This window comes from Myripristis murdjan, chromosome 10 (assembly GCF_902150065.1).
Source record: "Myripristis murdjan chromosome 10, fMyrMur1.1, whole genome shotgun sequence".
Taxonomy (NCBI): Eukaryota; Metazoa; Chordata; class Actinopteri; order Holocentriformes; family Holocentridae; genus Myripristis; species Myripristis murdjan.
This window is the reverse complement of record NC_043989.1, coordinates 33,175,137-33,198,663: the sequence shown is the minus strand read 5'-3', so window position 1 is coordinate 33,198,663 and position 23,527 is coordinate 33,175,137. Positions and strand designations below refer to the sequence as shown.

At 39.8% G+C, this 23,527-nt stretch overlaps 1 protein-coding gene and 1 non-coding gene across 2 annotated transcripts; one reads left to right on the top strand and one right to left on the bottom strand.

Moving 5' to 3' along the window:
• The first annotated feature begins 856 nt into the window (after positions 1–856).
• mmp17b (matrix metallopeptidase 17b) lies at positions 857–18,159 on the top strand. Its single transcript, XM_030061658.1, has 11 exons — positions 857–988; positions 3,067–3,199; positions 7,374–7,530; positions 7,976–8,084; positions 8,879–9,056; positions 10,040–10,216; positions 12,173–12,266; positions 13,157–13,230; positions 14,482–14,631; positions 15,241–15,492; positions 17,744–18,159. The coding sequence occupies exons 1-11, from the start codon at positions 857–859 to the stop codon at positions 18,157–18,159; spliced, it is 1,872 nt and encodes a 623-aa protein (XP_029917518.1).
• On the bottom strand, positions 16,785–16,866 carry trnal-uag (transfer RNA leucine (anticodon UAG)). Its single transcript has one exon. It is a non-coding gene; the product is annotated as a tRNA-Leu (tRNA).
• Positions 18,160–23,527: the final 5,368 nt, after the last annotated feature.

The window sequence follows — 23,527 nt, the reverse complement described above, 5'->3', positions numbered from 1 at the left end:
CATATGGATCTTTGCTGTCAGCTTCTTTCACTGACACTTTAACTCATTCATGTTAGTTTGACATTGTAAGTCATGGTGTTATTCCTTGCTTTGTTATTTTGCAGGTGGACATTGACAGGGTATTCAGTCAGTTGACCTAGAACAGTTTAAGCACAGAAAGCAGCTTGAAAGGACCACACCAGCAGGGCGGATCTACAGAAATATTCATGGGGAGGCAAAACAGTGGCATGGAAATTTTACAGGGTGCCATTACAGCATAACATACTTGATAGATAGATAGATAGATAGATAGATAGATAGATAGATAGATAGATAGATAGATAGATAGATAGATAGATAGAGCAAAAGAAGTAGAAAGAAAGAAATCATCATTCTTGATAATGAGCAAACACCACCAACTGAGTACAGAACCACCAGCTTGACATAGTTCTGATTATTCTAATTTCTTTAGAGTGTAAAAGTCACAATGAGTTTATTCTGGTTGTATCGATTGTTATCTTTCTATCAGTGTTGAAACTACTGGCAAGGCCTATTTTTAGCTGCCAACCCATGCCACCATGGTAGAGCCGCCCCTGCATGCCAGTGACTTTGCATGTTGATATCTAACAATTTGATATACTATATATTTCTACTATTTTTTTCCCTAAAGCAAGCAGTCGTGTTTTAGAACTCTGATATCAAGTCTGATACCTTTTATCAACTCAGCTTCCTAATAAAAATCAATGTTTGATCAAATCTTTTTTCTTTTCTTTGATTAACTCCCTCCAGACCCACAGTATGGCACGATAAACTACTGAATGGCAACTCAGGGTTTGAAAAGCAAGATGCAATGCTGGGACACAAACATATATGCAGAATGAGGACGTGGGCTTGGCTTGTTCTCTCCCTCTGCTGGGAACGCTTGCAAACAGCGCCTGCTGCTGGTATAACCCTGGCTCCCTCCTCTGCACCGGTGACGCCCACTGAAGACGAGAGCACCCACTTGGTGGTAAGAGAAACACAGCATGTTGATGCAAGATGATCCAAGACAAGTACACAAACTTTGAAATGCATGGATTACAGTGATTTACGTTGACATTTGCTTATTATAGTACTCTCATTCTCTGCTGATCATGTAACTTGTAATACTGTAAGGTTTTATTTCCCCCTCTTAACAATATTCCACCTTATTTCTTTTCTTTTTCTCATTTTTTTCTTGTGTGCGTGTCTGTGTCTGGCGTGTAATTATGGTAATTATAATTTATTGAATTGAATAAGTTTAATATAAATACATTTAATTCATTAAATATAATTATTTAATTAATTTAAATATATTAAATAGATTTTCTTGTATGTCTTTTATCTTTTTTTTCTTTTTCAGCATTTTTTTTTTGCTAAGTTTCTGGTCATTTTCCTGTGATTTTTTTTTTTTTTTTTTTTTTACAGTTTTTCTTTCAATTTTGAAAAATTTCTCTCTCTCTCTCTCTGTTTTTGTTTTTTGTTTTGTTTTGTTTTTGTTTTTTTTGTTTTTGTTTTTTTGGTTGTTGTTGTTGTTCTTATGTTACAAGTCATTGTCTTATTATACCAGAATGAGTCACAATGTTGTGGTACATGAAGTGGGCTACTAATCTGATTTAATGAGCCTAAGTCCCAAGAAGTCCAAAATGTTGCTGTGCTTCATTTCTATTTAGGATCTTGACTATGAATGTGACACATTCAAGACACTCACACACAGAGGGAACGGTCACCACATTCTGCTGGCTGAATTCCCAATGTGAACCCATGACTCCCTAGTCTGTTAGCTGTGATCTGGACTTCTCTGGATTAGTAATCTATCATCTGTCATGAGTAGTGAGGTGTATCACATTTCCACCTGGTGGTTACATTCACCATCTCCTCACCCCCTCTAAATCACATAAATTCTTGATAGGTGATGTGTGAATGATTGAGAAACTGAGATACCTTGTGACGTGGAGGGGTCCATTACAGGTGATGTGTTCTCATGTTTGATGTTTTAGAAGATTTATTAGAATACTGAAATGATGAAGGTGTTGTGCCATTTCCTAGATTCCTTAGAACTCCCTCTTCTAATTTCCATTTCCTAGATTGTCTTTAATTTAGGAAATGGAACATCCCCGAAACCTTCAAACCTGGTGCTTATTACATGTTTTTTTGTCTCTTGAGTCTGAAGGGTCCTGACTTTAGAACAGTCTTACCAACAACTCCTCCAACCCAAACGACCACATGGCTCGTTTGTTCCAACCTTGTAAAGGCTCATTTGTGCTCCTTTACACAAGAAAATAAAAATGTCCTTGTCAAACGATGTAACCATCACTCCCCACATACTTTATGTCGGCATGTATATTAAGCAATAAATCCACTAGAGAGCATCTCAGAGTCAACAGTTTCTGACAACATCCAACATGGTGACGGTGGAGGGGGTTGAAATATTGGACCTGCCACAGAGAGCCAAAAAACGGAGGCAGTATTGTAGATGGTGATGGTCTGTGAGGTCATTAAACACATCACGACAAGAGGACAGAGAATTCTTTTCTGTAATATCAGACACTCCACTAATACTACACCATGGTGTTGTTATTTACAGGACTGCTAGAGGTCGCTTAACTTTAAAACAGAACTACAGGCCATAATAGGCTCATGTACAAATGCTCAATGGGGTTGTTTTTTGATGGAGGACAGTCTCAGTCTTACATAGTAAACCTTTAAGCATATATGAAACTGATTATCATAAAGAAGAAGGCACGCAAAAATAGTAAAAATCTTAGAAATGGAAAAACCCCATGTGCAATTCTTACCTGTTTATTGAATTGGTTTAGTATGCTTGACCTGTACATCATTTGTACTTACATGGGCTCAGAATTTAGAATTTTAAACAGAATTCTAACAACAAAATCAAATTTCTAAATGCCAGTATTTCACCTTTAGTGGTTTTATATATGCTGAGGGCATCAGAACCCATTTTTGGACTTGGACCTTCAAGCGGACACTGTATTTACTAAGTTTGGGCACAGGACTGAAAAAGTTCAAGAACTCCCGTTTCTAGATAATTTTCCTTCTCTCTCATAGGATTGGCTAATGAGGTATGGCTATCTCCCAACTTCTGACCCCTCCACCGGACAGCTACAGGCCTGGACAGCTGTCACTCATGCTATCAGGTCTATGCAGAGGTTTGCAGGCCTCAAAGAGACTGGAGTTGTAGGTAAGATTGTATATTTTTAGGTTTGGGGCTTATGTAATTGTCTCTCTTACTAATCTATCTTTCTGCATTTTAAACATTTATATAGTGTTACATCATTATAAGTTTTGTAAACAATGATACCATATTGGAGGTTACTGGTAGGGTTGTCCCGATCCAATCACGTGATCGGAAATCGGGGCCGATCACGTGACTGCAGACTCGATCGGAACTCGGACGTTATGTCCTGATCAGGTATTGGATAAATAATATATATACATATGTATATTTGTTGTTATTATTTTTAATCACATTTACAATATATGGGCTATTAGTGATTAAAAATAAATGAGAATAAAATAGTATTTATTAACTACCAACGTTTACAGGCCGGGTCTGTGTCTGTGACAGACGCCATTGAACAGTGCATGTGCGGAACACGGCAGCATGCAGAAGTTTGTTTTGAAGCTGAGGTGTGTGATATGCTGCTACTATGTCTGCTGTGTGGAAATATTTCAAAGAGAACGACGAGAACAATAGTTAATTCATTTCATAATGTTTTATCAGGGCTTTCAAGTCTCCCGCATTTCAGCCCGTTCACACACTCACACACCACACCTTGTATTTCTCACGCAGAGAAATTACCAGGGGTGTATTCAACGACATAACGATACATAACGTTGTGTGACGTTGTCTCATTGAATGGTGTGTTTGGTTGTAACGTTTTGTAACAGAGAGCAACATGCCTCACAGTTAGTTTTCCTCCATTTTGTGGGCGTGTCACAGGTGTTATCCAATCAGCATCAGCCTGTATTGAAGCCTCCATGATTTAAAACACTAGAGCTCCATTATGGCTTCCAAGTCGCTATATTAGTGCAGCCTGTGTTTAAAATGCTGACCATCATTTGAAGAGGTAAAGAACATACATGTATGTGGTAAGTATGACAATAAATCAGACATAGTTTATTGTTTTTCTCAATAATATGGCAACTTTTTTTCAACTTAAAACTTAAAACTCATTTGTGTAGGCGTATGATACAAATCTTGGAAACAATGTTTAACAATAGCTGTTTTTTTCATAGTGGAAATTGAATGTATTGCAGTACCCCTAAAATTAATGATCCATGTAAAGTAATGTCCTGCTCAGAGAGTTCTTCGGCTACAATCGCGAGGAGAATGGCCCTCTGGGCTTCCATACTCCCAACGCTTGCGTAATGCAACAGGTTGTTCAGAGCTTTATCGTTTCTGTTAGCTTGACAACAAAAAACGTCTGCAGAGCATTGTGCATGAGTGTAGCAAGATTGCTGGGGATACCCTAAATGACCTGCCATCCACCTACAAAAACAGAGCCATTAAGAAAGCCAGATCAATCCTAGATAATCCTCGTCACCCCCTACACTCAGAGTTCACACTGCTTCCGTCCGGCCGTAGATTTGTATCAAAAAGATGTAAGACCAACAGACACAAGAACTCTTTTATACCCACTGTCACTAGTTTTTTAAACACCATCACATGACTGTTTTTTAACTAGTACGGTTCATTGGTTTGCATTGGTTTTATTGTATTTATTTATTTATTTTTCTTTTCTTTATGTTGTATTTATTTATCATGTCCACTGTCTTGATGAGTTGTATGTCCATGTATGTATGGAGGAGTGTTCTCTCTGCTGGCTGCACAACAAATTGCCCCATTGGGGATAATAAAGTTACCTTGACTTGACGTTACATACCGGTACGTCTGCGCTGAATACACCCCAGGATAACACCCACCAAGTTGCACCGCTATTTTTTTTTTTTCAGAACAGTGGTATGGCCCTATAATTTCCGCAATCATGGAATCACGGACAGAATCGTGGAATTAGCCAAATAAAATGGAAACCGAGTCCAAAAGGCAAAGAAAATTTCTAGGCTACAGCAGCGCACTGACAGAGATTGTGTAACAAAGCGAAGAGTTGCCACTCCGCTCTATTTTCACTGGCTAACAGCAGCACACTGGCTTAGCTTGTCTATTCAGAGAAGCGGTATCACTTTGGCTTATTTTTCAATCTGTGTTATCACATGCATACTACTGCTTATTCATTGTTAGTTGAATTGTTAGGTCTGTTTGATAAGTAATTTACATTGTTAAAACAAATAATAATTTGACATATTATCACTGTAAAAAGTACTCTGTCAACCCTCAGGTGAAATAATTACTGATGCATCCTCTTGTCATTTTTGTTCAATCATTAATAACATATCATTTTCACCTTATATTGCTATAACAACGTAATCATTACATAAATAAATAAAGTGTTGTTTATTTGTTACCTCAATTAATTTAAGGTAATTTCTATTTCATTTGTGTGCATCCTAGTCATCAACATTTTAGTCATTAACATTAAAAATGCCCTGTGACACACTCACTCAGTTATACACATTCACACCCCAGTCTGCCCTTCTGCTCCAGGGGAGTTGAACATCAGCTGTGGGTATTGAGGGAGGAGCATTGTTAATCATTCCCCCATCCTCATTTTCCTGCTGGTCCAAGGATCAAACTGATCTTCCTTTCACTAGCCTTTAGGCCATGGCTGTCCTGCACATTATGTGTTGCATTGTATAATTACCAGGGTGTGATTTGACTAGATAGATAGATAGATAGATAGATAGATAGATACTTTATTGATCCTGAGGGAAATTCACATCCAGGCAACCATGCAACCAAACACTCTATAATACTCTGAAAGTTTGACTTGACAGTGTTCTGACGTAGTGAGGTTTGATTTTATATACATAAATAAAATAAATATTTCTTGATATGATTAGTATGTTACAATCCGAAGACTCTGCATTCATTGTCACTGCACTGAGGGAAAAAAATTGAGCCATTTTTCGTGGAGTTCGATACTCAGCTAAGGGTTTTATGTGACTCATTTCTTAACAGTCTTAAAATGCTTAGATATTTAATTTAATTGAGCTATTCAAAGTAAGTGCAAGTGTTATTATTCATATCAAATGTATTAGATCTGCAGATGTTCGTGTTGAACATATCTATGGTAACGTGACATCCTGCCTAGTTAGCGCCTTTTGTACCCTCCCAGCCCAGCGCCCTTGCAGACTTCCAGAATAATGATGCAAAGCTCTAATTAACTTAAGACTCAAGCCTGTGAAGGCTGAGTCTGCTAGTCCACACTGTTGACATTCACATCCAGCCTGTATCTCACATCACAGTGGTTGGTGTGAAGACCTCATTTCCCATAAAGCCAGTTGTTTTCTGTCCCGCCCCTCTTTCCTGAAGGATATGAACATTTTGGGAGCGATTTCTCTATTCAGTAACTCTGAAAGATTGAGCGCCATTTGCTTTGGAAAAACAGCACCCTCTTCCTGTTTTGTGCCATGAAACAAACAAACACCAGATTTACTTCCAAATACAACCTGATGCCACACACACACACACATGTAAAATGCAGTGTGTCAAAACAGCACATTTACTGTTTAACCATCTGTGACATTTAAAAGCAACTAGTTGCTTATGATAACTTGAATGAAATGAAGCTTTCATATGCACAAGGAAGGGATATTTTTATTTCCACCAACAAATCCTTAAGGAGGTTGTATTCTTTTTTCTGTCCCAAAAAGTTGATTTGATTTGGCTAAAATTTGGAAAATTTGAGGACTGATTGCATTTGGCCCCTCGTTAGCTGGGTGTTGATCCAGACCTGGGACATCCACAGTTGGATGGTTGTATATTTTTTAGCAGTAATTGTTATAGTGTGCTCATTTCCTTATTGGAAGGTATTAGTCCCAGTTACCATTGTAAAGGAAAAATCTGTTACACATATGTTTGGAGGAGAAAATACTGCACCATCCTGGTGCAGTATATGATGTTCCATGCACCAAAAAATACTATTTAGATACACAATTTGTACCGGGCGGCACAGTGGTGCAGTGGTTAGCACTGTCGCCTCACAGTGAGAAGGTCCTGGGTTCGATTCCCGCTGGGAATAGGCTCTAGCACAGCCCCGCGACCCTAGTGAGGATAAGCGGTTTAGAAGATGAATGAATGAATGAAGTTGTGGAACCATGCAGGTGGGAGTGTGCACTGGTGCTAGATAAAATAATAAACTTGTGTACAAAGTCTTGAGCTGTAGATCCTGGATGGTTCTGATGCTCTATAGACCACTTCTGGCTCTCCTCTTGTTCTTGTGTACCGTGCTCAGATGAAGAGACAATGGCTCTGATGAAGACTCCTCGCTGCTCCTTGCCTGACCAGGAGGAGCCATCCAGACCGCTGGTCGATCAGGGGGGAAGCAGCTTGAGGAGGAGGAGGAGGAGGAGGGCTGCCTCCATGTGGGCCCGGCGGAACATCAACTGGAGGTTGGCTAAATATCCAACTATGGTCTATGTCAGGAGTTTTCCAACTTTTTCATGTTGACTGTCAATAAGCCAAGGACACTCATTTCAAGTGACTTTGCCCAACTCTTCATTCGGGTGAGGACCCGCAGAAGAACCTCAAGGACCTCTTGAGGTTCTTTGATATACTACTCTGATATACTCAAATGAAAATGGATTTGTTTCTGTTGAAAGTAAATAATTAGAAAATGTAGTGCAGTTTAAATGTCTGTTTGTGCCCTACAAATAAATGTTGTTTTTTATGTGTGTGTGACATAAAAAATTAAAATTGTTTCCAGTAGTTATAAGTGCTGTCCCTTACTGGCCCCCACACACAAAGAGCAACAAACTGAGATTTAATAATATGATCAAATCTGTTTTCCATTTTGAATTGCTCTCAATCAGCTCTCTCCCTCTCCGTGTGTCTCAGGTTACATTCATACCCCTCTTCTTCCCATCTGTCCCGAGAGACAGTTCGCTCACTTGTCTTCTATGCCTTAAGAGTGTGGGCAGAGCCGACTCCTCTAGAGTTCCATGAGGTGAGTCTGTTTGTCTGACTGTGTCTTTATGTCACACCAGACACAGAAACATTGTGGATATATGAGTTTTATTGAAAATATGAAAATATTGTTCATCTCAGCTTTGAGATTATAAATTCTAATAGTTAACTTCACTTGTAAATACTAGTTGTCCTGTCTCTCCCTAGCCCTGTCTCTGTGTTGGCTGTATGACATGAATGCTGCATGAGTGTTGAGCTGTATAGTTACCTGAGAGATAGATGAGTCCACAAGGAGATGGAATATCCTTGTTGGTTGCTCTGTGCTCTCCTGGGCTGCAAATCCACAATGCTATATTTCTATCTTTACTTTCACTTCAACAGCATGGCAAAACAGGTTTCAAAATAACACTTTTAGCACATAAAGGAATGCAAACAAAGCAGATGATGTTGATATAAAAGGCAACAAGTCCTGGTACCCATTTATTTGAGGAAATTAAACAGCTCTTTTCTTGTTATTTTCCAATTTGAATAGGAAAGTAGACCCGGCAGGTAGTGTCTGCAGGTTACTTCCTCACGGTAACCTTGCACCAGGAGGAAACAACCTGATAGTGTTTTTATGAATAATTGTAATTACACACAAAAAATGGGTACTGGGATTGGTACTGTTTTTTTGTTGGCATATTCCATGTTGTATGCAATTAATCAGGACATTTCATCATCATGTGGACTCTTTTCATGCCCGGGTACCTACGCAATGCAATATTTTACCAAGGTTTTAAAGTGCTACCAAAATGCTACCAAAGATTTTTGCTTTCCATTGGCCTCCATCTCCAGGTAGGCAATCCAGAGGCAGCTGACTTGCAGGTAGACTTCCTCCATGGTTACCATGGCGATGGCTATCCCTTCGATGGGGTAGGTGGTGCAGTTGGCCACGCCTTCTTCCCATCGGACACCACTCGGGCTGGGGAGGTTCACCTGGATGCAGAGGAGGAGTGGGCCTTCAGACAACCAGGTGGGGTCTTTTTAAGAAAACTGCTAATTCTTACACTTTATCATTATTGTAAATAATGTTGTAAATATTGTAAATGCAGTATGACCTAGCCAAGTTGGGTGATGATGATTTTATACCCATGGGACCAATTCTGGCCTTATATTAAAGCCAACCGGAAGGGATGAACCTGAGAGAGATATAGAGATATATCACACTACTGAGCCAATGTGCTGCCTGCTCTTCAAGCAAATTGGACTTTGATAGAGTGTTGGGTTGGACAGTTCCTTGGGCATTATACAAGTCCACATGGTGGTGAAATAAAGGAAACTTCCACATAGTCGCCTCATGCCAGGAGGAAATAACCTGATTGTACTTTCTTAAATTGTTATAATTAAATAATTGTAATTACATGAAAAATGGGTACTGGAACTTGTTTTCTACAGGTATAATCCACTTTGTCCTTGTTTGTTTATGGACTAAAAGTGTTATTTTGGGACCTGTTTTGCCATGCTATTGAAGTGACTATTCAACCCAACAGATCAAGTTCAGTTTTGCTTTAAATAGTAAAAATGTTCTTTATTCTTCAGTGCATCTTAATGGGAGTGTGCCATGAGAGCTAATCTCTAACCCTAACCCTAAATGTAGCAAATAACTCACAAACATGGGTCAGTGCCTTTTCTTTAGGCATTTTCAAGCAGGACCTTGAAAGCCACCCATACTACTGAAACTTGAAATAGGAAAGGTGTGAGAACCTGTGGCTATTATTACTGAACCTAATCCTAAATGTAGGCTATTGAGTAATAAATGAGGGAACACAGGCCTGAGTGAGCATACTGTAAGCCTGACCTCGAACCAGTCAGCTAACAAGCCATTTTTCTTGGAGTTCCTTGGCCATGTGCTTCCTCAGCCATAGTCACAAATCAAAATCAAAATCAAAAATAAGATTAAATTAATCTAGAACTTCAAATTTAGTTAGCTTTCTCTCCTTTTTGTTTTATGCTCAGCCTCTGAGGGCACAGACCTGTTCACAGTGCTGGTCCATGAGTTTGGCCATGCCCTGGGCCTGGCCCACTCCTCAAACCGCCGCTCAGTGATGAGACCATACTACCAGGGCCCAGCTGGGGATCCCCTCCATTACCGCTTGGGACCTCAAGATCTGGATCACATCACCCAGCTCTACGGTATGCCATCTCTAATAAGACATTATCCAAAAATGAAAAGAAATTTGCTCAGTATGGAGATTGTGTGTGTTGTAGATTGGTTTTGCAGTTTGTGGGAAAGGAGTGAGATGCCACTTTGTGTCTTTTACAGTACTTGGTTTAAAAAAAAAAAAAAAAATCAAGGGAAAAAAAATTTCCAAATATGTACTTTAATTTGTTGTTCAGGGTCACCAAACCACACCAGAGTACCTTGTTTAGGAGGCTGGCTGAAATGACTTTCCCTTTGAGAAAAGAGGTAGGGGAGAGTGGGGTAATTTGCACCAAGGGGCAAGTAGTGCCACCCCTGTTATCTAGAAAACCATAGAAGAAGTTGGTCATGTGACCACATATTTTTGAAGAGGCATCCATTTCACTCATCCTGCAAAGAAGGAAGACACATGGCTTGAGAGGTAAGCACATTTAAGTTCAAAAAACATTTTTTTGCCCTCCAAAGTAAAATTTCTATGATCAAGGTTTTTTGATTGCTGTGTTTGAACAATCATAGAAAACTTTGAAAACAGTTCACACAGGTTTTAGTACTTTAGTAAGCTACACCATGAGTCTATACAGTTAGCATGATGTTGGCTCAAAACAGCTGGGGGATGCATTTTTTTCAAAATGGTGGGCTTGGGGTAATTTGTGCCAAAGGGCCTGGGGTAAGTTGTGCCAGTGACACAACTTGTGATTAGAGTTCTCATATTCTGCCCGAACCCGACCCGACCCGACCCGACCCGACATTTTCGGGTCGGGTCGGGCCTAAAATTTACGTGAATTGGGCGGGTCAGGTCGGGCTTCGGGTTCTGTGGGGGATTTTTATTTATTTTTTTTAAATAAAAAAAATAGAATTATGTGTTCTGTTATTGATTATGACGTTTCATTTTTATGTGACTGGTGGAGAGAGTGAGAGACTGGATTGGATTTGGAGGCTAAACTTTCAGTGACAGACAGACAACCAGCTGTGCGAGCGCAGCGCAAACAAGTGAGAGAGAGTTGCAGCAGTATCCCGCTGTGCTGGCAGACTCGGCAGCAGGGACGGTTTCTGCTATGGGCAGTGCAACTGGGGGCGCACGGAAAAAAAAAAAAACAACTTGCCCTCGGTGCGGGGGCAAGTTGTGCCACAAAACCACTTTTTTTTCGAAAGCTATATTTCTCAAACAGTTTATATAAGATCCAAAGTGATTGTTCCCAGGGATGCACAACATCCTAAACTATATGTGCATATTTTAGTTGGAGGCATTACTGTAATCCCCTCGCTTTAAAGGCACTTTAAGTAAAAACTGGCACTACTTACCCCACTCTCCCCTAGTCCAGTCCCATGATTTGGAAAGTTCAGAGGTGGATATTGCAGTCTAAGTTCATTTTAGGAATCATGTGCCAACATATGTGTGAGAATATCTGAGTAGGATATTCATGATATATTTTGTGACTTTTTTTCATTACAGAAAAAAATATTACTTTTGTATATTTTTGTTTTTGGTGAAATTATTTTGTGAACGTCATTATGTATAGTATAGTGTGCTCTTTTGTATGTCCTTTTCTCTAACAGTTGATTTACAATAGCATTATTAGCCTATGGAAAAATACTTACATGTACATGCACTGTACATATATGATGTAAATACTGTGTAAATCTCCCTAATATACACTTTATTTATCTACCATTTTCTGTGCTGAATAGCGCAGAACCTTTTTAGTCTAATATAAAGGTTCAGGATATGAAATTTGGTGTATTTACTACAATACCACTAGTTACATTCTTGATTGCATTACAATAACTTTCTATTGTGTAATATACAGTAAAGTGGGTATGCCTTTATAAGGGTATTATAAAGTGTTTACCCATATGCACCCAAAACATTCTCCTGAAGTGCACATATTATTTGTGTGTGTGTGTGTGTGTGTGTGTGTGTGTGTGTGTGTGTGTGTGTGTGTGTTCAGGAAAGATAAACCAGCTGCTACCCACCAACGCTCCTCGTCTGGCCCCAGAGCCTCAGTTGCGCCACAGAGGCCATGTCCATCAACACAGATATGAGTAAGACTGGCAATATAAACCTTATGATGAAACGTTTTGTCAGAGACAGGGAAAAGGGGTGATATTAAAAATATCACAACTGAATGAAAGGTATGAAACTATATGATTTATAGCCAGTAGCCTCAAGAGGTGCTAATCTCTGTTCCACTAGTAAAAATGTGGGACAATAGGGGTTAAGTTGGTTTACCCTCCACTTTTGTCAACTCTAGGTCACTGTAAACTACGTAGCAGACTGTTTGGTGATGTTGCAGTTCTTAATTAAAGGGATAAGTCACCCATTATGAAAAAAAATTGATATAATTTCACTTCCCAGTTGATGTAGGACAGCAATGATGTTATCTTCCTCTCATTGTTACTGAGTGCTGGATACTGGCTGGATGATACAAATGCTAACTATTAGCCTCCTGCCATTGAGCTGGACTTCCCCCAGGCTCACCACCTTAATCCACAGAAGGTTTATGATTTCACTTTTTTCAAAATGAGTGAACTATCCCCTTTACGTCATACATTGAATGGCACTAAAAGAGAAGAAAACTGAATTAATAATGAAATATTACCACTAAGCTGGTGTCTAAACATTTAAAAGAGACAGTTATCTATTTAGATAGTAGTAGACAGTAGTAGATACTTTTTATCAATCATTATCTATTTGGATATCTATTTGGCTTTTTGATGTGAATTCCCATACAAGTTAATTTACTCTCCTAAATGTAGAAAACAATGCAGTGAACACTATTTTCAGTACAACAGTATGCCTCTCTCAGATTTTCAGCAGGTGATGGAATGTATACAAATGTATGTATGAATGTATAGAACATGTATATTCTATAGTCTTATATCGAATCAAGGCTTGTAACTGTGTGACATTATTCTCCTTGTTTGTCTTGCAGACCCTCCATAGATCGCTGTCACAGCAGTTTTGATGCTGTGGCCAAGATCAGAGGAGAAACGTTCTTCTTCAAAGGTCAGATTGCAAACTTCACTGGCTTTTTTAGCAGGTCTTCATAAACAAACTAATCAGGTTCAGGTTCAGGTTCGTTTCTTGTCATTCTTACACGTAACACATAAGAACAAAATTTGTACTCAGATCCAGCAGCATACAAGAACAGTACTAAACAATAAATGAATGACTGCCTAGTTAAGTTGGGATAAAGATAAAAATAAATAAATAATGTAATGGGTAAAACAAGCAGCATGGTGAGAACAGAGCATAAAGACAGTAGAAAGTGCAGGGCTGGTTAGAGGGGGTAGAAGCTATCTTTTAGCCTCAATGTTCTGGCTTTAATGCTCCTCAGCCTTCTGCCAGAGGGGGGGAACTCAAACATTTAATGCTCCTCAAACGAGTAAGGACCATGTGAGGGACACACATGGAAGCAGAGAGAATAAGGGGCCACACATCTGGTCACATTGCACCTGCCACAGTGGGGCAGCAGACAGCAGGAAAAGATCCTTTACTGCTGCCTTGGTGCTTGCTACATGGATACTGATGGCTATTTTAAAGCTGCTAGGCCAGATTGTTATGTAAATATCCACCTGTAATCAGTGTAAATGAGGAAGTGGGGCTATAACAGAGAAGATCATCCCATTCACACTTACTGTGGTGTGCAGAGTCACAGCAAAACCAGACTGACTTTATAGGGTGATCAGTTCACACCTCAACTCCCCTTCAGGCAGTACCATCACACGAGGTTGACCTCATAGTAACTTCAATACAAGAAAATCACAATAAAATTATGTAAGAAAATCACAATAAAATTATGTAAAGTACATACAAGCTCACTCACATAACTAAATGCTCCTGTATAAGGAGGAAATAATCTTAACATTACTTTGTATTGTGTCAATCAACAAATGAAACATTGAAAAATAAAGAAAAAACACTTCACCTGGTTTAGCCCAGTGATGTCAGCCAATGACATCACTAATACCATAAGAACCAGGAAATGCTGGGCGAGCCCTCCCTCTGAACAAAGGAGGGATGCTTTGATGTGAACTATAACCAAAACACAAACAAACCCAGAGTGAAGCAATGTTATACTAGCAATGGTAAATTACAGCAAACTGAACACAGTAGAAAATAATATAGTGCAATGAGTTAAGTTAATGTGTAAGGGACAAGTGCTGAGTAAGGAGAGTTCTTACCCACTTTGTCACAAGGTGCTACACAAAAAGTGCTCTTATGCCCAGCCATCCCTTCATCCTGTCCTGTCAGCAGGTTTGACAATGTGGCGGGTCGGTGCAGGGGGCTTGGTGTCGGCCAGAGGAGCTTCAGTCAGAAGACTGTGGCGAGCTCTACCGCCGGACCTGCCTCATCTTCAGGCGGTGCTTGAAAGACAGGTGGACCATGCCATCATCTTCATCAGCAGTACGTTGCCCCCACCCTGCCCCCCCACCCTCACACTTTTTATAGATTTGAAACTTTGTTGACACTGTGTTATATATACATAAGTCAACTAAACTTTAATTGAATTGTACATTCTGACTACTGAATATGCTTTAAAAATAGTAAACTCACCATAAAAATATCACATCTCTAGTAGATGCTCTTAAGAGATTCATGCATATGCTTACGATTTTTTTTTCCATCAAGTTATGCTTATTGAAAGGTGTTAGTCAAATGTATCTTAACCTTTTCTGCTCTGGCTCTGCTTTCTCAAAGGCTATTCATACCCCTAAATGTAGCACTGTACCCATTTCAGCCCCTTATTTGTGGGGCTGCACGATATGTTAAAAAAATTAGATTGCAATTATTTTTACAGATATTGCGATTGCAATGACATTTGTGATTTTAGTGGTAGTGATTATTTTTGAATGAATAATTTTCATTTTCAACTGAAAAAGAATAGTGATAATGTAATTTTTCCTGAGGTCTGCACCATTGTGTTTTGTTTTGCTTTCTTGTTTGTATTCATATTGATAAATGTTAGGTGAATCCTCCAACAAACTAAGCAGTGTGTCTCCTATCCTACTGTAGGTTCACAGTTTTGGCTGTTCCGGGACCTTACCCTCCAGGAAGGCTACCCCAGACCCCTCTCTGAGCTCAGGATGGGGCAGAGCTTGGTGGGAGCAGGTGATGAAGAGGTAGCTAGTAGGTGGAGCCTGGTCTGGGACCCGGAGGAGGGCCCCGTATGGGGTGAGATGGGAGACACTGAGGAGGAGCAACATGTCAACATGTGGACCAAGCTACTAAAAGAAGGAGTTAACGGAATCACCACAAACACAGATGGTGAGGAAGTGTAGTGGTGTGTGTTCTGTGTGGACATGTTGTTTGGGTGTTTGTGTATGGGTGTGTATGTGTGTTCATGTTCATTCAATTCTATCCCTATGAGAACTAACTATTCTATCTATTCTTTGGACCCGTACCCAGTCAGCATAGCAGTGTCAAAATTTCTGAAGATGTCTCAATACATAAAACCTGCATGTCTTGGGACACTGTAGGACATTACTGGAATCCAAGACATCTGAGAATATCCTAAGATGTAACAGCTATGCAGCTAGGGTTGGGTACCGAAACGCGGTACCAATAGGGCACCGGTTTCCAACATAAACAGTAGTAACAAGACCGAATAAGAATGAAAATTTTGGTGCCGCCCCCTGGTGTTCCAGCATCAACTTGCGGTTGTCGAACATCAGTGCCACTACTCAGCACACTTGTTGATCAGAACTGATAGTGAGAGGATCAATAAAGATGCCGAAGGTAAAAAGCTCCAAGGTTTAGCAACATTTCACGTCTAAGGAGGATGCAGACTCTGCAACATGCAACAGATGCCTTAAAGCAATGTCATGCAAGGGAGGTAACACGTCAAATTTAATGAAACATCTGGCGACACATGGAGTTTATTTAAAAGCCGAACAATGCACCGTGTTTGATAATCTATGTGACACAAGGCCAAGCACTTCAACAGCAGCAGCCAGTGTTGGCCTCCCCAGACAAATAGAAGAGAGTCCCAGCCCATGATGATGACAGCAGCCTTTCCTTTTCAGGTATTTCTAGTAATTTAATGCCAACCGCAAATCTTGCATATCAAGTAGGCTACCAAACACTGTTCCCATTCAACAGTGTGTGTGGCAACGTGTACTATGTCCAATACTTCCACTCAGTACACTGAGTTTATTATTACCATATGTTACTTGTATTTATATTGTTTAAAGATTTAAGTTAATATTGTGTTCAGTTTGGCCCTGGAAACAAAAGGGTATTGTTTTTTGGGCAAGTATGTGCGTTTTTGTTTTTTTAAGTACCGGTTTGAGAACCGTTTAAGCACCGGAACAGTTTAAAAAATACAGAATAGGCTCCGGTATCGGATAAAATCCAACCGATACCCAACCCTAACTATCAGTCCTTTGTCCCATGGTCAGTCTTTTATTCTGGTTTAAACTTTGACTTTAATGAGGAAGTCGTGGAGAATGTACAACAACCTTCACTGGACTTCTCTAGATCACACCTGTCCTGCCATGTTCTTCAAAGCTCTTTCAGAGGCAATGAGAGCACAAGAACAAAGGCAATGATGAAGCATATGGCAGTGGTGGGATTTGAACCCACGCCTCCTGAGAGACTGGAGCCTAAATCCAGCGCCTTAGACCACTCGGCCACACTACCATGTTCGCTGGTGCCAGCACTGGTGCCAGCACTGGTACATCCAATCACAATGACTCAAACAATAAATTTGACATTTTCAAGAACAGCACAGGTGAGGCCAATTAGAGAAGAATAACAAACTGATTGTGGAATCTTGTGTTTGGAAAAGCTTACACCTACCAGAGGATGGTTTCGATCCATTGACCTCTGGGTTATGGGCCCAGCATGCTTCCACTGCACCACTCTGTTGTTAGTCAATCACCCCAGGTAGGGCTTGAACCCACAATCCCTGGCATAGAAGGCCAGTTCCTTATCCATTAGGCCACTGGGGCATGACTGGCAACCACGTCATGTGTCATGAAGTTGAAAAAGAAGTACACGTGCTGTTTCATGGTCAAAATTCTGGAGGTACAAGCGGAATATTAAAGGAAGACAGATGGACGATTGCTTTCCATCACAAGACACTCGCGCAGTGCTTCTTGCAGTCAGTGTCACGCTGGATGTGTATTCTACTCTGTGTGAAACTTGGACTGTTCCGCACGTCATGAGGACGTTTTCCACCATTAGACGACGACAGATTATTTCCTACCATCAGTCACAAAACACCGATGCAGTCCTTTGTCCCATGGGGGAGGTGTCATTTATCCTGCTTGAAACTTTGCCTGGTATCATCATTTAAAACAAACCCTTATAAGACACGTGTCTGTACAGTCTTGAAAGACGGGGTTAGTCTATGGCTGCAACATGAGTTTGGTGTTAAAATTTGAAAAAGGATTAGGTATATATCATAGTAAATGAACAAATGTGGTCAGTGGAAGGTCCTCATAGGTAAATGCAATTTATTTGTGTGTGTGTGTGGTTACTAAACCCTGACCCTCCTTCTCTCCCTCTTCTCCAGGCTCTATCTATCTCTTCAAAGGGGATTACTATTGGAAGTTCCCCTCTCCAGGCTCGCGCCCTGAAAATGGATATCCTCGATCCTCAGCCACTGATTGGCTGGACTGCCCTGTGGCCTCCTCATCCTCACCTGCTGTGGACAACCTCTCCCTGTCTTTGTCTCCAGCCACAGGAAGGCAGGAGCTCCAAGAGAGATGGAGGGAGGAGAGAGAAAGAGAGGAAGTGGGAGGAACGAGTAAGGACCATGTGAGGGACACACATGGAAGCAGAGAGAATAAGGGGCCACACATCTGGTCACATTGCACCTGCCACAGTGGGGCAGCAGACAGCAGGAAAAGATCCTTTACTGCTGCCTTGGTGCTTGCTACATGGATACTGATGGCTATTTTAAAGCTGCTAGGCCAGATTGTTATGTAAATATCCACCTGTAATCAGTGTAAATGAGGAAGTGGGGCTATAACAGAGAAGATCATCCCATTCACACTTACTGTGGTGTGCAGAGTCACACTCTTTGTCCAAATTCCATTTTTAGATGAGATACAGATACTGATGGGAAATCTTCCCTTCAATTGGCCAGTTGAAATCAGAAGAGTAAACTCCACTGAGCGCTCCCTCCAGATTAAGCTGGTCTGACCAATGACAGATGAATGTGTTCACCACTTCCATGCCACGACATACCAAGAAGGTTATGGCCACTTAAAAGTTCCTCTTGCTGCCATTTGGGATCACTAGCATTCAGAGTTGCCTCTTGCAGCTTTAGAGGCCTATTTACCCATTTTAAAAAACATGATGTTACTTCACTTCAGCAGTGGTGCTATTTTCTTCTCATAAGACACTTGTGGATCAGACTACAACTACATACCTTCAAGGTGCGTTTGCACTGCCAGTGGGAACTGGATTATGGCACTGAAGTGACATAAGTCACCAGTTAATATACCATGTATATTTTTTGCTTTAACAAGTCAAAACTTTTTTTTGTTTTTGTTTTTGTTTTTTTTTTTGCACTCTGTCTTTTGTTTTGTGCTGTTTCCATTGTGTAAACAGAAGGCTAACCATGATGTTGTTTAACACAGATTGTTAAAAAATGGCGCTTGCTGCTGCTGCATTGGCTTGTTAGTTTGACTAATCAGCGTACACTTGCATCACTCAAGGTTCCTCTTGTGTGTGGAGAGTACCTACCCTGAAGTAGGAGTTGGCAGTGGTTCCTCAAGACTGTATTCTACAAACTATGATCAATCCCAGTTCCTAAGGTGCAGACACAATAAAAAGAGGCCAGTTCTTTCAACTGTACTTAAGTATGAAAAAGCTCCAAATGCTAATCATGATAGTATTTCACTCCCCCCCAGCTGTTCTGTTCTGTATCTTCCTCTCATTGTCACTGAGTGCTGGATACTTGCCGGATATGCTAACTGTCAGCCTTGTGCCATTCAGGTGGACTTCCCCCCATCTAAAATTCTTGAAAAAAAAAATCACCTTAATCCACTCAAATTGTTAAAAAAAAAAAAAAAAAAAAAAAAAAAGATTGAATGTGATGATGTGTCACAGAAATTTTACTGCCTGAAATGTTGTAAAAAAAAGATTGCTTATTTTCCAGAGAAGAAAAAAAAAAGTTTAATTATATCTTCCACCATTAATACATGTGTTCAGTGAAGAAAACAAATCATAGCAAACTCAAGCAATCTACTTCTGTCTCTGTGATGGCTACTGCTCCTCTAACGTAGCATAATATAGGAAATGAAGATGTTACTGGATCTTTCTTGATGTTGATAACAGGAAAAATACAAATACAGTAATTTGAGAAAAACTATTGTCCACACGCACGCGATTATCTCATGTGCATTTCAGTTTCAGAAGGCAACAGATTCTTTGACCAGATTTAGGCAGAATGTTAGCTGGGGGGAAGTCCACCTGAATGGCAGGAGGCTAACAGTTAGCATCTGGAGCATCCAGCCAGTATCCAGCACTCAGTAACAAGGGTTAGGGTTAGGTTAGGGTTAGAGGGGGAGTGAAATAATATCACATTTCACAAAATGAACTATGAATTGTTATCCTCAGGTTGCTTGGTTTCTTGACATACATGACATCTATGCTGCTAAGCAATAATTTCTTGGGTGTCAGTCAGTGACATCATTTTACTTGGGTTTCCTCTGTATATTTTTGGTATCTCACTATCTAGTTCTTCTTCTGTTTAATGCAGAAACATAAAACAAATCACGCTCTGTGGTTGATTCACTGTTGTAGAAGTCAAAAATGAGAGCAGTAAAATAGACATTTATTTATTCGAAAATTTCACTGATTATTAAAGCTACATTAAGTGATATTACATGAATTTAGTTGGCACTGTGGATCCTCTTTCCACAATGCAATTTACAGCCAACCTGTAGTTATTAGCTGGTTTCAATGTTCGACTCAAGAATAAGCCCTTTTGCCTTCCACTTCAAAAGCATCTCTGAAACTGAACTGCCGATCCACAGTCTTGCCTGGCAGAGAAAAATGTCCAGAGATGATTCTGCAGTCTGACAGAATCTGTGCTGTGACTGCTTCAAGGTACTCTTCATCTGAGGAATGACAGCTCCCACTCATATGAGGATGTGCATGACAAGCATGTGTTATCTTCACAGGACTGTGTAGTGTGTGAGCCACTTGTTTGTCAGTAACTACTGTTTTGTGCATCAAATGCTTCTCTCTGCCAGGAACAAATTTCAGCATAAATGAGGCGTCCCAGAAATTATCTGAGCTATGACTTACTTTGCATTACTTTGCAACAGTTTCAAGTTTATTTCTTTTTTTTTCTTCTTTTTTTTTTTTTTTTGGCATTTCTTACATACAGGAAAGGCTGGGGACAGAGAGGCAGAAAAGGCCTGGGCTCAGATTTGAACCCAGGACACTGCAGTAAGGACTTTGCCTTGATATGTGGTTCATGCCCTACCAATTACCACTGGTGTGCCCAAGTTTATCTCATTGAAATAGCACTTTAAAAACAAGTATTTTTGCAAGCACCACAAAAACAGAAAACAGGACATAAAGACAAATACAAAGGGACATAGATGTAGTCACAATAATGTACATGCAAAGGTGAATTGTAAAAGAAAATGAATAAATTTAAAGGCTGATGGAAGTACATAATTATGTTCATACTCATATATACAAGTGAGGTTGAATAGCCTATACATACATAATAGATGTAAGTTTTGACAATAAAATCAGATAAAAGATAAAACAGAATTGTGCACAACTGAAAGCAGAAGAACAACAGTGCGTCTCAAGGTGAGTCTTCAAAACTTCAACAGACTGAATATATGTGAAATTAATCCTGAAATGAATGGGGAGCAATTAAAGGGGTGCAACAGCAGGGGGGATGTGATCTCTCTTTTTTTTTTTTTTTTCTTGGACCCTGTTAATAACCAGGTGGCAGCATTTTCAATTAGTTGTAAATGGGAAATGCAAGTCTGAGAAATGCCTAGTTAGAGGCTGTTATAGTAGTCTATAGAGTCTTTCTTGGTTGGAGGGTGATAGTAAAGGCCTAATTCTGGAGATGGTTCTAAGCTGGAAAAGGATAGATCTCGCAATGGAATTGAACCTTGCTTATTAAATTTTAGATTGCCATCAGCTGTTGGAGGCAGGTTCTTGGCATGTGCTCTGGTGCAGGTGGACAGGTGGACAGGTGGAGGTGGTGCGATGTGGGGGTTCGAAGACAAGGATCTCAGTCTTATTTTTGTTTATCAACATCTTGGCCAACATCTTGGCCACAGTCTTTTAGTTGTTTCCATCTGTTTCCAGATGGAAACAATGGAGTATTAAAAAGGTGCAGGGAGTCATTTAAAAATAGTAGTGTAAAACATGCATTAACACACACAAACACAAACACCAACAGATAAATATACATTTTAAGCAAAGAGGAACTAAGTTACTCAGGAAGATAAAATAGAGAAATAATAATATAATCAATTAAAAGCCATAAAACAAAATGGGTTTGAGTGATTAAAAAAAAAAGCAACTGACTCTGCCAGCCTGGAAAAAAAATGGAGCCAGCGGAGGGGGGCCATATTCTGAGAAAAAAATTCTGAGAATTTCCGAGATTAAAGTCGTAAATGTACAAGATTATGAAGTCACAAATTTATGGGAAACAACAGTGAGAATTAGTTTTTCTTCTACTTTAGTTCCTCATTACTAAATCCCATTGCAAAATAGAATTTTCCTTGTAAATTTGTGACTTTATAATCTCAAAATTTACATTTTTTTTCTCATAAGTTTGTGTTTTTTCTCGTAAATTTAGAACTTTAATTTGAATTTTTGTCTCTGAATATTAATATAGATGTTTGTAAACCTTCTATATGTTGTCTTGACAGATTGAACCTACATGCTGAGGAAAAAGATTTTCCTCTCTTTTCTCCAGCCTTTGGTTTCCATTCATTCCACTACGATCTGAATATGAACTTTGAGAGACTTCAGCCTTTCTCCACACCAGTATTCCATCATGTAATAAAGTCCTCCGCATTAGTTTTCCTGAAAGCAGCAGCAGTGTTGTGTTTTAATGACCTGAAACCGGGTGGAGTGAAAGTTAATCTCGGCCGGAAAATTGGCCCCGGGGAAACATTTGCTTTCCACGGCTGATTATCAGTTCTGTGGTTTATAAATGCTGCCTTTGATAGCCGCAAATGCAGAGCATTATAAGGTGGGTGTATCAAACAAAAATCCACATTTGAAAAGTGAGGGATTTTTATTACATGTTGTGGAATTTTTTGTTCCCCACATGGTTTGTTGTCATGTAAAATGGTAAATTGTAGTAAACGGGAATATTCTAAATTTCTGACAGGGTCCTTTTAAGGAATATTAAAGGGGATACATCATATGTTTCATAATAATTTGCTTTAAAGTGATAAATGTGGTGGTATTTGCTAAGAGAGCCTTCATGTTTGACCTGTCACCTCCTTCCCAAGTGCCTCACTGGGAGAATTATTTTCCAAACTGAATGCGTGGATCTGGGCAAAAACTGGAAAAAAAAGGGGGCTGGGAACAACTTTGATAATGAATCCCAAACAAGCATGTGTTGTTGGGCATTAAAATCATTTTTCAGCTTTGAGTTGCTGCTTAAAATCATATTGTTTGCTGGGCCATGTACACTTGGTTCATTTTGGAAAAGAGGCGTCTCAGTGAAGCGCTTGTTCTCGTGACAGTGAAGGAGCTGACAGGTCATGTAAATGCCATAAATTCTCACTCCCAAACAGTGGTTGAGCGTGGTTACCCTGTCATACTCATAAGAAGACCACTAACAAGATAGGTTGCTGCCAAGCTTGCTTATCTGAACTCTGGTTTTCAATGAGGATCACTGATGCCACATTCATTTCAGAAGTGTGGGGCCAAAAGGTGTGTGTGTGTGTGTGTGTGTGTGTGTGTGTGTGTGTGTGTGTGTGTGTGGAGGAGCAGGGAGAAGTGGCAGTCTAATGCAGTAAGATAGTTAAGTAAATTTTTCTTTCTATAGCACTTTTCACACACAAAGAGAGATGAGAGGAGCATAAAGAGAGTGAAAAAAATAATAGAAACCAGGAAAAAAATAAGACAAAAACAAACAAGGCAAAAAGTATAGATACATGCAAATCAAAAAATATAATTATTAGTGGAAAATATTTTTAAGTTCCTCTCCTTTTTAAATACACATCAGGATGCAGCATGATGAAGGCTCATGGAGCTGAAACACATTGGTTAAAAAGTGTGTGTGTGTGTGTGTGTGTGTGTGTGTGTGTGTGTGTGATCATTCATATGAGAACAAACCACACAGTGACTG

Coding starts and splice junctions, on each gene's coding strand:
- mmp17b (XM_030061658.1), top strand. CDS start 857: ATGAGGACGTGGGCTTGGCTTGTTCTCTCCCTCTGCTGGGAACGCTTG. Junction 7,531..7,975: donor CGGCGGAACATCAACTGGAG/GTTGGCTAAATA, acceptor CGTGTGTCTCAG/GTTACATTCATACCCCTCTT. Junction 12,267..13,156: donor GTCCATCAACACAGATATGA/GTAAGACTGGCA, acceptor TTTGTCTTGCAG/ACCCTCCATAGATCGCTGTC.